Source organism: Rhinolophus sinicus, chromosome 14, assembly GCF_057876585.1.
Source record: "Rhinolophus sinicus isolate RSI-liver-muscle chromosome 14, RSI-T2T, whole genome shotgun sequence".
Lineage (NCBI taxonomy): Eukaryota > Metazoa > Chordata > Mammalia > Chiroptera > Rhinolophidae > Rhinolophus > Rhinolophus sinicus.
The window spans coordinates 181,764,879-181,780,996 of record NC_142514.1 but is presented as its reverse complement, the minus strand read 5'-3'; the positions used below and the strand labels follow the sequence as shown (position 1 = coordinate 181,780,996).

At 46.4% G+C, this 16,118-nt stretch overlaps 1 protein-coding gene across 2 annotated transcripts; it reads right to left on the bottom strand.

The window, feature by feature from the left end:
- Positions 1 to 581: 581 nt before the first annotated feature.
- STIP1 (stress induced phosphoprotein 1) lies at positions 582 to 13,059 on the bottom strand. Of its 2 annotated transcripts, none has more exons than XM_019717897.3 (14): positions 12,908 to 13,059; positions 9,718 to 9,927; positions 8,544 to 8,685; positions 8,218 to 8,359; positions 7,400 to 7,565; positions 6,241 to 6,367; positions 6,045 to 6,147; positions 5,648 to 5,768; positions 4,953 to 5,049; positions 4,682 to 4,806; positions 2,132 to 2,168; positions 1,820 to 1,923; positions 1,441 to 1,613; positions 582 to 1,065 (listed from the first exon to the last, which is right to left on the bottom strand). In XM_019717897.3, exons 1-14 carry the CDS (start codon positions 12,914 to 12,916, stop codon positions 993 to 995), a joined length of 1,629 nt encoding a protein of 542 aa, XP_019573456.1. In that variant the 5' UTR covers positions 12,917 to 13,059; the 3' UTR covers positions 582 to 992. The 2 variants fall into 2 exon arrangements, with proteins under 2 accessions (XP_019573456.1, XP_019573455.2); XM_019717896.3 differs by lacking the exon at positions 12,908 to 13,059 and adding an exon at positions 12,553 to 12,573.
- Between the last annotated feature and the right edge of the window lie 3,059 nt (positions 13,060 to 16,118).

Below are 16,118 nucleotides of genomic sequence, written 5' to 3'. Positions count from 1 at the left end.
CTTGGAGCGAAAGAGGAAGTTTTACTCCTGCCCTAGAGGCCATCCCAGTCCAAGAAGAGGGTTTTAGAAATAGTTTGTGATCGTGAAAGATATAATCAAAATCTACTACTTTAAGCCCAGTTGAGGGCAGTGATTCTTTGAAAACCACAACATACAGTAGCTGACAGATTTGATCTCCCCTAAAGGAAGGTCCAAAGCATCTCTTGCAACGGAAATAAGCCTGGGTTCTTGGGTAGAACCCAGTGTTCTCTGGGTCCCTGGCTTCTAAGTTTTGAGATTACAGTGTGGAGAACTGACAGCATGAGAGTCACCTGAATGCTTGAACCTTGCCTATCTGGGAAGCTCTAGAGCCTCCAGGCTCCCTTTCGGCTGTTGTGTGTGTGTGACAGCACCACCTAGTGACCACCTCTGGGAAGCCAATGGAACCAAACCAAACTCCCACAGACCCACCCACTCAAAAGCAGGAGGCCCTGGTCCTTAGTTGATTCACATATACACCTGTCCCAATCCAGGTTGTGACCCCTGGAGGACAGCCACTTTAAGGCCTTCTGGCAAAAAAATGACTCGAGGACATCACAACGTATAACCACGCCCATCTGGTTTGTTTTATTGGAGAAGAAGATGTGGAGTTAACAATGTGAAGACATTGGGACATGAGGCTGGGAAGAACACCCTCCCCTCCCCATACATGCCCACTGCCCCAAATAAAAAATAACCAACTATGGGAGAGCAGCTGAGACAGCAACTGGGGGCACGGGACAGGGGACGGAGACGTAACTCAAGGGCAGCTGAAGAGACCATGCATGTGCTGGGAGGGCCGAGGCAGCGGCTGTAGAGTAATGCAGGTACAAGTCTCTGTATCTTCCACCCAGGTCTGTATAAATATATGGGGATTAAGTTGTTTGCTTTCCCCTTCTCTCCCTTCTGCTTGCCGCGGTCCCAGCTCCTCTTTCCACACGAGGGCAAAAGGAAGGCGGATGATGAGCAAGTCATCACCGAATTGCGATCAGACCCACATCCATCAGCTTCTGGATCTTCTGCGCTATTACAGGATTCTTCAAGTGTCTAACGAAGAAGAGGCAAGGTTATGTGAAATGAGACTTAACCTCTCAGAGCAAACCCCTAAGGTTAAGAAGTGCTGGCGGAAGAATTGCAAAGGCCTGCACTGCCCTGCGGTCATAACCTGAACCAGCTCCACTGTGCAGTCCCCTGGACGCAACCTGAAACTGAGACCATTGTCCCAGCGAACTGGCCTTGCTAACTGACCACTGAAGCTATCTGACTAAGACAAATAAAGCCCTTCCTGTTCACCACCAACTGACACCCTTTTAAGTAAAACTACTACACAAGAGATACTCCCCCAGGCTGAGCACATCGCCACCAACCTTGTGCATTCTCACTGCCTTTTCCTTCAAGGCCATCTTCCCCAGCTCTACTCACTCGCTCAGTGCCTGGGGGTCCTTCTGCATCTGCTCCAGGATGAGCCGCATGGCAGGGTCGCTCATGATCTGCTGCACCTCAGGGTCAGCCATGGCCCGTCGCTTCACATCTTCGGGGCTGTCGTGTCGGTTGTACTGGGCCATCATACAGCGTTGGTAACCATCCGCTGCCTCCTGCATTCCAGCAAAGGCAAAAGAGGAGGGCGTTAGCACAACTCGCCTCCTTGTTTCAGCAGGTCCAAGATAACGGAGGTAATTGAGAAGGGCTGAGACAGACAGAGAAACAGGTGACAGCAAAGGGCCAGTGAACAAACACTGAAAAGAACCAAAGGAGAAGTGGAGGCGGGGGAGAGCTCCCTGAAGGCCGGAAGCAGCCCCACCTTACAGTTGGAGTCCAGCTCTAGTGCCTTCTGGTAGACATCCATAGCTTTTGTGTAGTCCTTCATCGCTTCTAGGGCAGCTGCTTTCCGTGTATACCCCTTGACTGCAGACAGAAATGGGAAAGGTGAGGCACTATCCGAAACACAGCTCCCAGGGCTGCTGCTTCCACGTTTGCATGAACCACGCCCTCACGCCTGCTGATGCCAGCTGCTAAATGCCACAGGCTGCAGGGACACAGAGCTTGTCCTCTCATTCTCTCAATCTTTTGACCAGAATTAAGGGGCGGGGAGAGGCAGTGGAAAGGCACTTACTGAAGGTTGGCTCTAGCTGGATACATTCCTCGCAGTCCTAGAAAGAGGAGGCGAAAAAGAATTAGGTTCACTCCTGTCCATGAACTACTGCAGGGCAGGCTGCTCGCCTGGGACAACTGGAACCCTTACCCAGAGCCAGTCCAGAGTATTCTACTTTTGCTCTAGTGCTCCTGTCAATCCCAGCATCTGGGTGATTTAACAGCAGGTACAGCACAAGGAGGGCAGATGGGCAAGTTAGACACCACCATGAGGGACAACAAATCCAGACTAGGGACCATCCCATCCAAGTGGCCTGGATTCTTCACAGGCTAATATTATGCAAAAGTCACCAAAGGTGAGGAAACTTGTAGCTTGAGAAACTAAAGAGGACATGACAACCAGATGAAATGCATGAGCCTCAGGCACTGACAGCTTTAAAACATATTTTCAGACAAGTGGAGAAATCTGAATATAGACATACAGCAGACGGCATTACAGCTTTAGTTTTGCTATTATCAGGTGCTAATAATATTGTGACTGGATGGAGAGTCATTTCAGGAGATGCATGCTCAAGAATTTATAGAGGTCAAGGGCCAAAATGTATACAATTTCCTTCCACAAATGGTGCAGCAAAAACGTGTTAATACTTACTGCTAAATAGAGATGGGAGAATACACAGGTATTCTGTGTATTTTTGTGTGAAATATCTTCAAGATATAAAATTATGTGGAAAATGCAACAGTGTATTTTGCACAGCTAAGCTTAATTTCAACTCTTCCATCAAGAATCCCTAAGACCAGAAGCAAATACATTCATTCTTTCCTCCCATTTGCATGATTGGGAAAAGTACTGCTCCTCGTCACAGGTGACTGACAATGCTACTTTCTGCTTTGCAAACCAACTGTACAGTCCTACCAACAGCAGTGATGTCTCTAGGCCAGACCAGACCCAGAAGATAATGGCATCAAAAACAAAACCATCATGAACTCAAATACTGGTGTCTCTAGATAATTTTGTCACCTTCCGACAAAATGGTCCAGGTTTGTCTCCTAACGAACAGTTTTTTAAACAAAGCCAACAGAGGAACACAGCGGCTCATGCTCAAGAGAACAATGGAGAATATCTCCACAATGTCGAATATAATCATATTTAACCACACTTGACGTGACTGAGAACAGCAGGCTTGTCTAGCCAAGCTAAACATCAAAAAGTGAGGAAGAACAGTAAAGCTGCTGCGGAAAATATGGCAGTTCTTAAAAAAAAATTTAGGGCCGGCCTGGTGGCTCAGGCGGTTAGAGCTCCGTGCTCCTAACTCCGAAGGCTGCCAGTTCGATTCCCACATGGGCCAGGGGTCTCTCAACCACAAGGTTGCCAGTTCAGTTCCTCGAGTCCTGCAAGGGATGGTGGGCAGTGCCCCCTGCAACTAAGATTGAACACAGCACCTTAGGCTGAACTGCCGCTGAGCTTCCTGGATGGCTCAGTTGGTTGGAGCGCATCCTCTCAACCACAAGGTTGCCGGTTCGACTCCTGCAAGGGATGGTGGGCTGTGCCCCCTGCAACTAACAACGGCAACTGGACCTGGAGCTGAGTTGTGCCCTCCACAACTAAGATTGAAAGGACAACAACTTCACTTGGAAAAAAGTCCTGGAAGTACACACTGTTCCCCAATAAAGTCCTGTTCCCCTTCCCCAATAAAATCTTAAAAAAAAAACTTAAAAAATAAAAGTGTATACATTAAAAAAAAAAAATTTAAACACAGAATTACCCTATGATCCAGCACTTCCACTGTTGAATCTAATACCCGAAAGAACTGAAACTAGGGACTTGAACAGATATTGTACACTCATGTTCACAGCAGCATGACTCGTAAGAGCCAAAAGGTGGAAATCCAATGTATCAATGGATAAATGTATAAACAAAAAGCGGTTATGTACATTTAACTTAATAGTATTTAGACTTACTTAAAAAGGAAATGCTGACACATTCTATAACGTGAACCTTGAAAACATTATACTAAGTGAAATAAGCCAGACACAAAAGAAAAAATATTGTATGGTTCCAGTTATATGAGGTATCTTGAGTGATCAAATTCATACAGACAGAAAGTAGAACACTGATTGCCAGGGGCTGAGGGAGAGGAAATAGGGAAGATGCAGTTTCAGTCTGGGACGGTCAAAAGTTCTAGAGATGCATAGTGGTGATGGTTGTACAACAGTATGAATATACTTGATGCTACGAATTGTACATTTAAAGTGTTAAAAAGGCAAAACAAAACAAAATAAAAAACATGAGGAAGGGTAACAGGGAGAAAAAAGATCAGAGCCATCGGGGAAGGTTTCGGAAAAGGATCCACTTTCCCAAATACTCCGAACCACTAACAACTCCAAGGGCCAGGACCGGGTAGAAAATAGGCCCTGCATTTTCCAAACCTCACACATGTACCACCACCTTAAACCTACAATCAAAGGACAAACATCAAGCTGACATTAATGGAAATGTGGAAAGAGAAAACACACATTCTTTAGGTACAAGTTACAATAATGGCTGCTCCACATTCCCGGATCCTCCCACCTTGAGTGCCAGCTGAAACTCCAGGAGTTTGGTGTAGCAGGCAGCTCGGTTGCTGTACAGTTTGGCATCTCTTGGGTTCCGTTTGATGGCTTCGGTATAATGCTTCATGGCCTGGGGATAGTCCCCTGGATAAGGAAAAGAGGATCGTTTCTTAGAAAGTAAAAAGGCACCCTCTCCAACCAGAGCATATCTACCCTGCAGTCAGCCAAAGCCCAAACGGCACGCCTACACCACTCTCATCCCAAAGTGCCCCTGTCCAGGCTGCAGGTACCTTTCTGAAAACATTCATTGCCTTTGTTCTTCTCCTCCAAAGCCAGGTCGGGGTTTATGTAGGCCAGCCGCTCTTGTTCCTTCAGGATTTTCTCTGCCTAAGGAAAAATTATCTTGGAATTGTCATTTGAACTCTCGGAAACATAAACATCAGCTTTAAAAAGCCTGATTGTTTTAATTTTCAAAGAATACTACAAGATTTCATTTTTAAGAAATTTATATTCCTCATTCTCAAGGTACACTGTGAAACAGAATAGTACTGACACACAGTTGGTACAAACATATACCCTATAGGAAAATGACACGTGTCAACAGTGCTAAGTAATTTTCTGACCAATATTTTTGTGAATACAATCACTCCCCTACATAATTTGACAACTGGCAAAACACACAACATTTTGGCTATAAAATAAAAATCTTAAGTGACAGTAAGAAGCATTAACACTGTTCGCACATTGACCCTCAATATTAAAACATCTAAGGTTGAAGTCTTGGCTGATAAAAAAGGACGGCAAAACAAAACAAAACAAAAAACTGGGTTATTCCCTACATGTCATCAGTAAGTAAGTGACAGGGGCAGCAGCACGTAAAATGACCAAAGATACTACTTAAAAAAATTTAAGGTTCAGTATTAAATAATGACTACAATAAATAATAAATTAAGAGATAATAAAACATCCCTTATTCTTTCCCTACCTGTTGGCATTTCTTGAGCACATCTGGCGTTCGGTGCTCTGCCAGAGATTTGTTGTAGAAATGGATGGCATCCTTGTACTTTTCTTCTTTGAAGTAGGAGTTGCCAATTCGAGCGTAAGCTCTGACAAAGACAAGAACAAGCGTTTGCTAAGGGCCGAGCAGAGATAAGGCCAGCCCCTGCAGAGAAAAACATCTGCAGCAAGAGACAAGGCCCCATCAGCACTAGGGCACTGCACCCTTCCTACACCTTTGTCTTGCCTCCTGCAGCCTCCTTTCCAGCCTGTTGTTAACAGAACAGGTTCTGTAGCCAGCAACCCTCCTCCCCACGCAGGGAAATTTAAGTCTGGGACATTGACCCCTCCACACCACTTAAGGTACTCCACAAGGTAGAGCGTACTTGGCAATCTGTCGATAGTCTTCCCGGTTTTCTCGCCCCACTTCAATGGCCTTCTCACAAAGCTCCCGGCATTTACTGTAGTCGCCCTTTTCGAAGTACACAGCTGCCAGGCAGGGTGGTTAAGAAGGAAGAGTTAGCCCATGCCTCTCCCCCAGGACCGCCCAACAACTCACTTGCCCCTCGTCCTGGGCCTCACCTGCTTGATTGGTCATGTAAGTCATGTTAGTGGGGTCCAGGTCCTTGGCTCTGTCATAGTGCTTCAAAGCTGTGTCAAAGTCTTTCTTCTTGTAGGCATCATTTCCCAACTCTTTTTCTTTCAGTGCCTAGACGAGGTTTGGAAGAAGTGAGTGCTGAGCAATTCTAACCCAGATGACAGAGAGCAAGAGCCTGTGATCTGGCACAGACACCGAATAGCACTGGCAACTAACACCATGTAGAAGCAGGTTCTTCACATCCCTAGGGAAGTACCAACTTAGAGAATGAAAAGTTAGTTTCTGCTTCCTCTGAAACTCCCTTTTACACCTACTCTCCTGGATCTTTGTCAGAAAATAGAGGGCTTCTGCGGGGGAAAAGAAAGCCCTTCAACTTGAATCAACTTCAAAGGGGACAGCAGAATTTTGTACTAGGTTTTATTGTGAGAGGCTGTACCTAGTCGTTTCTGTTGTGTGGTTGTCACAGGGTCTCTGCTGTCAGGGAACAGCAGCAGAGGGGGTGGTGAGAGGTTAGGAGAAGGGGCTGTACTGGTGACACAAGTCTTCAGCACAGCTCATTACCACCCACACCACTGGGCCTTTTTCAAGTTTTGAGACACCCCAACCAACCAACCAACGCTTACCCATTGAAAGATGCTAAATCTGGCAACAATCTGCTGTTCTCATTTACAAGAAGGGAAATAAAACCATTTAGGCACTTGCCTTCTGCTCTGGAAGACAGTGTTGCTAAGTGGACAACTAACTTTGAATTACACACCACGTCTAACCGGAATGCAGCAGCAGAGGCCTAAAGACTGATATAGACAACATTCTTATGGGTCGGCAAGGACAGGGACCACTCACAACTTTGCTGGCTTGGCCTGGGCAATATCCATGCTGGCAGAACCAGTGGCTGTGGGATGATGGAAAGGTATGTCCCATTGACAGAAGTGTCTGAGATACGTTATTCTTATGATATTGCTTGTCACGTAGACTTCTTAACATATTGACCATTTCAATTAATAATAAGCTTAACACATACTAAGCACTCAAAATAATTACAGCCATCCAAGGACTGTAAGTGTTCCCAACTGATATACCTATTTCTAGTTGACTGGGTTGTTTTACTACATGAGATAGCAAGGACAGAAAAAAAATCAATACCTGTTTCTTATTCTCTGGAAGATCCTCTTCCATTGGCTCAGGCTTGGTCTCCTTTTTGGGAGGAGGTGGTGGTGGTGTTGCGACTTCCTCCTCCTCATCCATACTGCCAAGGTCGACTCCAAGAAGGACACTAAGCGTAGTCATGACCCGGGGATCTTGCAGTTTTCTAGTACAAAAAAAAGAAAAATAGCAATCATTTTCCCCCACAACCGATCATAAACTCCCATTTATTGCTAAAGCTCAGACCACTGTATATAAAAGCTTCTCACCCATCAAAACAATACTAGATTCTGCACTTACTCATGAGTTCCCACTGGGGAATACTCAACCCTTCAAAAATCCATCTAAAATGAGGTACCAGAGGTCAGATTTATTTCTTGAAGCCACTAAATATACAGAAAAATGAATTATATGTGTATTTCATCAGCTCTCAGGAGCTAGAGGGATTCAGATAGACACATACACCAGTACAAGATTTAGAGACACCTCTTTACACCTGACATTCTTTTTAACCTTTCCACTCCCATATACCCCCGGAGACAGCAGGGCCTGTGTATATGCAGAGCAGGATTGGTGCCAGATCAGAATGGAGAACAGTGAAGAGCCATGCGAGGGTTAGAATGAACCTTCCAGATTATTCTCCTGGACCCTTTCTAGAAATACAAACAAATCAACAAACTCCTACTGCTCTCTGGAGAAAAAGCAAAGGCAGAAACCCTGCAGTCTGACTGAGGGAACGCCGTGCCATAGGATCCCAGGAAGAAAGCACAATGTTCACGTCCATTTCCAGAGCTAAGCTGTGCTGCCTCAAAACTTACGTGCCCAGGTCAGATGGCTTATTTCGTAGTTGCTCTATCAGTTCCCGGTAGGCGGGATCACTCAGCAGCGTCCTTGTCCTGGGATCACTCTCCAACTTCTGGTACAGATTGGGCATGTTGAAAGGGTTCATGAATTTCCTCTCTGTTCCAAAGGAAAAAAAGTGCATTACTAGGAAGTAGGCTCACTCAAGTTACTATGCCCCCAGAGCCTACAAAACTGGTACTCCTAGGGGGAAAAAAAAAGCCTCAAAATTAATCCCATGTAAAAGATAACGATTAAAAAAAAAAGAAAGAAAAAGAAAAACAACAGTGTACATGGTACCCACCTGCCAATCGGGCCTCCATATTCTGTAAACCCTCTTTGAGTTGAGGATTATTTGCTTCATGTTTTAGACCCTCCTCATAGGTTTGCTTGGCTTCTTCAAATCGGTTTAAGAACTCAAGAGCTGCTGCTTTTCGCGAATAGCCCTTTTATCAGCAAAGAAAAACACAATGAAGTCATGCACTGCATCAACATTTTGGTCAACAACAAACTGCACATATGACAATGGTCCCGTTAAGATTATAATGAAGCTGAAAAATTCCTATCACCTAGTACCATTGTAGGGCAATGCTATGCTAGTTCTTAAATAAGTTTAGTGTAGCCTAAGTGTACCGTGTTGACAAAGTCTCCAGCAGTTTACAGTAAGGTCCTGGGCCTTCACATCCACTGCAGCACCCAGAGCAACCGCCAGTCCTGCAAGCTCCTTTCATAGTAAGTGCCCTATACAGACGGTACCGTTTTTCATCTTTTATACCGTGTACTGCTGTTAGCGTTTTCTATGTTTAGATACACAAATGCTTACCAATGTGTTACAACTGCCTACTGTACTTAGTACAAGAACGTGCCGTACAGGTTAGTAGCCCGGGAGCAGTAGGCTGTCCCATAAGCCCAGGTGTGTAGCAGGCGGTACCACCTAGGTCTGTGTAAGTGCACTCGCTCTGTGATGTTCGCAGGACGACGAGATCACCTAACAGTGAATTTCTTAGAACGTACCCCGTCATTACGCCAGCCATGTGTGGCTGTAAAGGGTACCTAGCGGTCAATCCAGAAGATGAACTCAATGGGCATTCATGTGAAGGCCAAAGGAAAAAACAGGAAGAGGAGGAGGATATAATGCCAAAATCGACACTTCAAGAATCCAGTTAAATATCAAAGAGGTATACCCCCCACCCCAATTCATTTTATAATCAACTACTGCCAGTTTCCTGAGCAGCATTTTCTTTCTCAGTAGTAAAAAAATTAGATACATCTTAACAACTGATGGATCCTTAGATTTGATGAAATGTGCTATTATTTTGAGGAATCTACTCCAACAGGGAAGAGGACTTGGTGGACAATAAACTACTAGGCTACTGGAATAGGCAAGCAGCCAGGTCGGGAGGGCCTAATACTTAAGAACTGCACACCAAAAGGCATTTCCGGCAAGTCTGAAGAGCCCCAACTTACCCCCAGCTTACCTTGCCCCAGTCAGGCTTTAAGTCAACCGTTTTGCAGCCATCCTCATAAGCCTTTTGGTAGTCTCCTTTCTTGGCGTAGGCCGCTGAGCGATTGCTGTAGAGGACATGGTTCTGGGGATCTAACTTAATCGCTTCCGAGTAGCACTGTAACGCATCGTCGATGTTGCCAGCGCTCAGGGCCTTATTGCCCTTCTCTTTTAGCTCATTTACCTGAGGAAAAAGGGAGCCAATCTAGTTTACTTCCACAACATGCTTATTTAGTCCCAACTTTTCAGGTGCTGCTCATTCTTTGCTGCAGTTATCAACAAATAGGTTACTTTACACATCAGAAGAGAAAAATCATAGATTAATTCATTTACATTTCCCACACCTTTGGGAACCAGCAAGGAACAAGTAAAAATAACCAGGCAGAAGAAGCCTGATCCTCTCCTTCCCACTGGCTCTCGTGTGGATTACTAGGAACCCCAGCCACTCTTCCAAATGTCCACTTTGAGCTGATGAAACCTCTAGAGCACACTCATGAGTTCCTGTCATAGCAAAATAAATTCATTTGACATAGGTTTCCAAAGAGTCCAAATGATAAACTGAGCACAGACTTGATCACTGCCTACAGGAAGAAGCCATCAGGAAGGAAGCAGAGCAAGTGTGCACTAACGGCTTTAGGATGGCTTCCTCAGGAGCAGCAAGATGTTCTTCCACGGTCAAAAAAGAATCTATGTATTTTCATTTATAGGTGTGGTAATATGTCACAACATAGCAGATTAGTGCTCTGCTCCTTAATGGGTAAAGGAAAGCTAGCCCCCCCCACCCCAAATCAGGTTTTGACATGCTTAAATGTTAGTATATTGCAAAGGAAATGAAGAATGAAAAAATACTATTTGCAGTTTAATCCCTTATCCTTTCAAACATTCAGAATGGAAGAATCAGGAACACACCAAAGCATTTAGAAAAGTGAAGCGGGCCTTGGCCATCAGAATAGGGTCCTAATAAAAGGGGTCTCTAATCAGGGATGCCCTACGAGAGAGGGCCACACCTCAAATGCAAACACATCCAGACATCAAGCTATGCCATTCAAGTTACTGCATCATTCTTTTTTTTTATCAGCCACCCATGACCCAGTATACTGATGCAAGAAAGAACTCTGTTAAGAGAAAATTATTTTGGAGCCCTGAGGCACACCAATCGGGAACCTTCATCAGAGAGATCTTGAAGAGAACCCTCGAAGTGAAAAAAGGCAGGAGATTGCCAAATTCAAGCAAATAAGGGATAAAAATCTTAGAGTTCAGGATGGAAGTCAGAAGGCAAAAAGTGTAATAACTCAACTAGTAACAAGAGACAGTTGAGAACAGCTCAGTGCAGTGCCTGCCTATCCTATAGAACATCATTTTCCAAACTGAGTACAGTAAGTCAGGAAATCAAGTTTGTAGATTATGACCAGCACTTCAGAAGATCAAATGGAATAAATAGAAAAATATCAGTGTGTAATACACATAACAGTATCATTTTGTTACAAAACCTGTCATACAGTTGTACATATGTACTGGGTCAAATGTAAGAAGTGAATCACTGTGGGATTTATCTGAAAGGTACTGCACTTGTTTAACAAAAAAATACAATTTGGACACTCTCATTTGTCCAATTTGAATATTCCCTAAAGCTGAAATGTGAATCTCAGAGTTGAAAATGAAAACAAAATGTAAAGAAATCACACGTTTCTTTTCAGGAACGGGTTTAAGACAGTATATTCTCACACCTGGTCATTTGTACAAATGCCAGGTCATTTGTACAACTGCCATGGTAAATCTGCAGTCGTGAGTCTAGTTTGACATTCATTTACAGTCTATCTGTAAATACACTTCCATAATGGGTGTGTGATTGTTTTTCAAAAAAAATGTTTTTTGGTACTTTGTTAACTGCAGGAAAAAAGCATTCTTAAATTTAACAACGATGTGTTTCTTGTTCCATAAATCTTTTCCTCGTCTATACTACAGCCTATTTAATAATCCCAAATACAATTTAAATTACAAGGGCTCAAAAAAATTGAACTTCTCCATTCCACTCTCATGTTCTTTTTTAATTTAGCAGAGGCTCCAAATTTGACCAAAAGAACAATGGCTATCCTAACAGTAAAAGGTTCGGCTTTATCCCCCCAAAATGGGCCTTTTTCTCTCCCCTACCCCAGATCAATCATTACAGTTCAATGACAGCTTCCAACTGAATCAAACCACTCTAAGCCTTTCACAACCTTCGAGCCACTGAGGTACAATTAAGTCATTAAAAGCAACCAGCAGCAGCTTCAAACTCGGCCCCTCTAAAATACTGAGCAAAGGCAAATAACTGACTTCTTGCTGTTCATCTATAGTCTAAATTTTCTACAGCGACTAATTCCTCCTTGTGTAACTAGAAACCGACCTTTCAGAAGTGTCTGTCCTCAGTTACTCTAGAAACACACATACACAAGGAGAAAAAAAAGGGGGAGAAGGCTGCAAATCAATTTGTGAAACACTGGTGGAGGGAATAGATTCCAAAGACTTTTTTGCTGCACCCTCTCCTTTCCGGCATCAGGCAAAGTCGTCAGCCTGCTACTCTTCACGCCTTCACTCAACACTCTTCCATGCCGGTTTGCAGAAGCAGCAAAATAGTATTTCCCCCAACCGGCTAAGTGCCTCAGCTATTTCCAGTGTATTCCCGTCCCCGCTGCCTGCATCCCTCCAAGTTAACTGTGGCCAAGTCCTGGGTGGCTTCTACGTCGGCAGTCTCTCATCTATCTCCCAGAAAGCGAATTCCTTGACGTGGACCCGATCACTCGCGCCTCTTCTGAGGTCCCTCGCCTACCTCCATCCCCCCGCCTTAGCCCGGAGCCACCTTCCGGGAGGCCTCCGGGACCCAGGCACGGCGCCTCTTCCCGCCGAGGGCCGGACTCACGCCGAACTGTCGTCTGCCCCCGGGCCCGCCTCGCCGCGTCGGGAGGTGACCGGCGTTGAGTGAACCCGACGTTCCCGGCGGCCGGGCCTCGCTCCACCGCTCACCCGCCGGCCAGTCACGGCCCTCACACGCTCGCCTCCGTCGCTGCTCCACCCGTCCCAGCTCCCAGTCCCAATCGGGCACCCGCCCCGCCCCTCCAACCATCGCCTGGCCTTGGCCGGTCAGCGAGCGGCCCTGGGTCCTCAGCCTGCCCCTCCCCCTTCACCTGCTCCATAGCCGGCCCGGTACTCCGTTGAATAGACTCCGTCCGCTACGCGTTCCCAACTGCACACGCCGCCTTCTGGAACCTACTAGAAGCTGCCGGGACCCCCGGATCCCGCCCCTTCCTCGCCTGCTCACTGGTCAGGCTCTTCGAGGGGCTTTCTGTGCTTCTCTACTATTGGCTTTAAGTCTAGTCCATCATCTTTGCTTCTCTCTCATTGGGCAGCCGCGCCTCGGGATTGGGCGCTTCCCGACAGGCCCCGCCCGTCCCAGGCTCTACGATTGGAGGGAGGGGCGGAGATCTGAGACAGGAATTGGTTGCTTGCTCCGCCAGTCGTGGCCGTGCTGGCTGCGCCCATTGGTCCTGTTCTTTCTGGAAATTTCCACTTCTCCCATTGGGCTGGCGGACTCTATGACGGAAACTCTTTCAGATAAGAAAAATTTCAATTGGGCGGAGATTTGCCAACACTTTGCGCTGATAGGTGTAAATCACTGCCCTTCAAAGGGCAGTGTGGGGTTTGTGGGAGTCCGAGGCCACGATCACCCGCTGTACTGGTTGCTACGGCGCCTGGGGGCAGTTGACTGCTTCTCTCTTTCATCTGCTCGGGTCCTGGGGATGATTCACTCTTCCTCAGCGGCAGAAAGCTTCGGTCTCGCCCGTGCGGCGGGCTCGGGGGGTTCTCAGCCGGTGGGGGTGACCGTCTGGGTTGGCTTCAAGAGAGCTCCCTGGTCCGTCCCCGGATCCCTGCTGTTCGATTCTGAATGTTGAAAAATACCGCGCGTGGCGGTGAAGGCGCTGGGGCTTGGCTAGGACAGACCCGGGATCTCACCTTGGCGGGGCCTGTGGCCCGCTGGGTCCCCTCAGTGGAGATGCATACCCTCTCTGAACCTCTCCGGTAAAGGGTTGGTAATTTGGGGCCGCGGGAGGGCTCATATTCATGAAGTATTTAGCATTTAGTGAAAGGGAGCTACCACCTTTATACGGATGTAAAGGCAACTGACCTCAGTGTGGTGTTTGACTACCTCCTGGCCGGCGACGGCGGCCTGGGAGGGTCTTAAACCGCTGCCCAAATGCGAGAGGCTGAACAGGCACCCGGAAAGAGGCGAAAAGGAAGGGCTTCTTAGATCATGAATGAGACGGCCTGCGGAATTAAAATGCTGGTTTTCCACCTGGACCAGTGTGTGGTTTATGGAACAAAGGAGCCTCATAAGGGTCTGCAGAGAGCTTGGATGAGGGTCCTGGGCCCCCCTGTGTCCTTGTTCTTTCCCCTTTCTAGCTAATACCATCCCTTCCCAGGGTTTCAAGTGCCCTATTATTGTATGCCAGTAGCTTGTCTCCACTGCCTCCTTTTACATCCCAGCTGTCTTTGATCCATTCTGGACACTGTAGGCAAAGCCAATGCGGATCCACAAACCTGATGGTTGGAATTTGGAGGCTTTAGATTGGCGTTTAAAATTTGGAGGTTTTAGATTGGGGCTCAGGGCCTGTCTAATCTGGCAGGCCTACATTTGTCACGTCTTCTTTCCTGTCCTCCACTTTCAGCTCCCAACTCCAGCCACCCTGACCTCTCTGTTCCTTGAACTAGGTGGGCTCCTTCACTCTGGGCCTGGCTGCAAGCTGCTCCCTCTGCTGGGATCCCCCTTCCACCAACTGCCAGGGTAACCTCTCATCTGTCAGGCTGAGACGAGCTGTCAAGACTACTTGACAACCGACCCCAACAAGCACACTAATTTCTGTCCACTTGTGGTTTGCTTTCACAGCACTGTGGACTATATATGTGTCCAATCACAAATCAAACCAGTGACTGGTCCAGCACCACATTTTGTGAAGTCCAAGAGGGCCTTGTGTCTGTTTTTCTTTATCCTGTGTTCAAGGTGCATTGCACAGCGCCTGGCACATAGCACGCATTCATTAATCCATCAAATATTGTTGAACGTCCTATTATGTATTAGGTGTAATTGTGGGCAGTGGAGAAAATGCAGTGAACAAAACTGACAAAAATCACTGTTTTCATGGTGCTTGGTCTAGCGAGGGAGACAAAGTTTATATAGTGTATCTGCTTCAGTGCAGTGGAGGAAAATAAATCAGGGAAAGGGTGCAAGAGGTGTTGGGTGACCAGGGCAAACTGTGAGAAGCTAATATATGAGAAAAAACCTGAGGGAATGAGATTCATGAAAAGTCTAGAGAAGAACCTTGCAGTCAGAGGGAATAGCAAAGGCAAAGGTAGGCACTGCCCTGGGGTGGCCAGAATGGCAGGAGCAGGGAGGAAGTGGGAGAGCCAGAAGAACAGGAAGCAGTGACAAGGTCCTGCGGGTGGGAGGCAATTGTGTTCACTTTGGAACATGCTGGCAGGTTTTGAGCAGGAGAGTGACATGATTCGACTTCATTTTATCAGATCCCTCTAGTTGCTGTGTAGATGAAGAGTTGGGCATGGATAAAAGCTGGGAGACCTCTTAAGTGGCTGATGCAATAATCCAGGAGAGCTGTGATGGTGGCTGGGCCAGGGTGGGAGCAGAGGAGCGCTGAGGACTTGGATTCTGGATGCATTTTGGGGGAGCCGACAGGATCTGTTGATGCATGGGTTGCATCGCACGAAATACGGAGTCAAGGATGATTTCAAGGCTTTTGGCCTCTCTTATTCATCTGCTCAATTAAATCTGTCAACAAGACTTTTCCTTTCTTCTTGGCATTGTCTGCAGACCACCATACTTCTGTCAATCCCACTGCTGCCCCCCCAGACCAACTCTTCCTTCATCTCCAGTGGCTTTTGGAGGCCTTCTGTCATCTCCCTCACAGCCTGTCTCCAGGCTTCTTTCTCATTCTTCCCTCTGTGTAACCTGGCCATATCATCTCCCACACATCATTTTTTGTAGGCCTACTATGTGCAGTGCCCTACTCTGGGTACAGAGGCTCAACAGTGAACAAGGCAGCCCACAGACGCAGCTTTTCCTGCACGGATCTTGTTTTCTAGCGGGAGGGACAGATGATACTTAAACTCATCAGCTGTGTGACTTGAAGCAACCTGCCTAACCTCTCTGCTTCAGTTTCTTCCATTTTAAAATAGGGATGAAAAAGTTTCAATGTCAGAGTAGTTATGAGGATTAAATGATTTGATATTTGTAAAGCACTTGGAACAGTGCCTCATGACAGAGTAAGCACTGTATGCATTTGTTAAATAAAAAGTGCATAAATGAAGATAATTCTAGAATAGTGA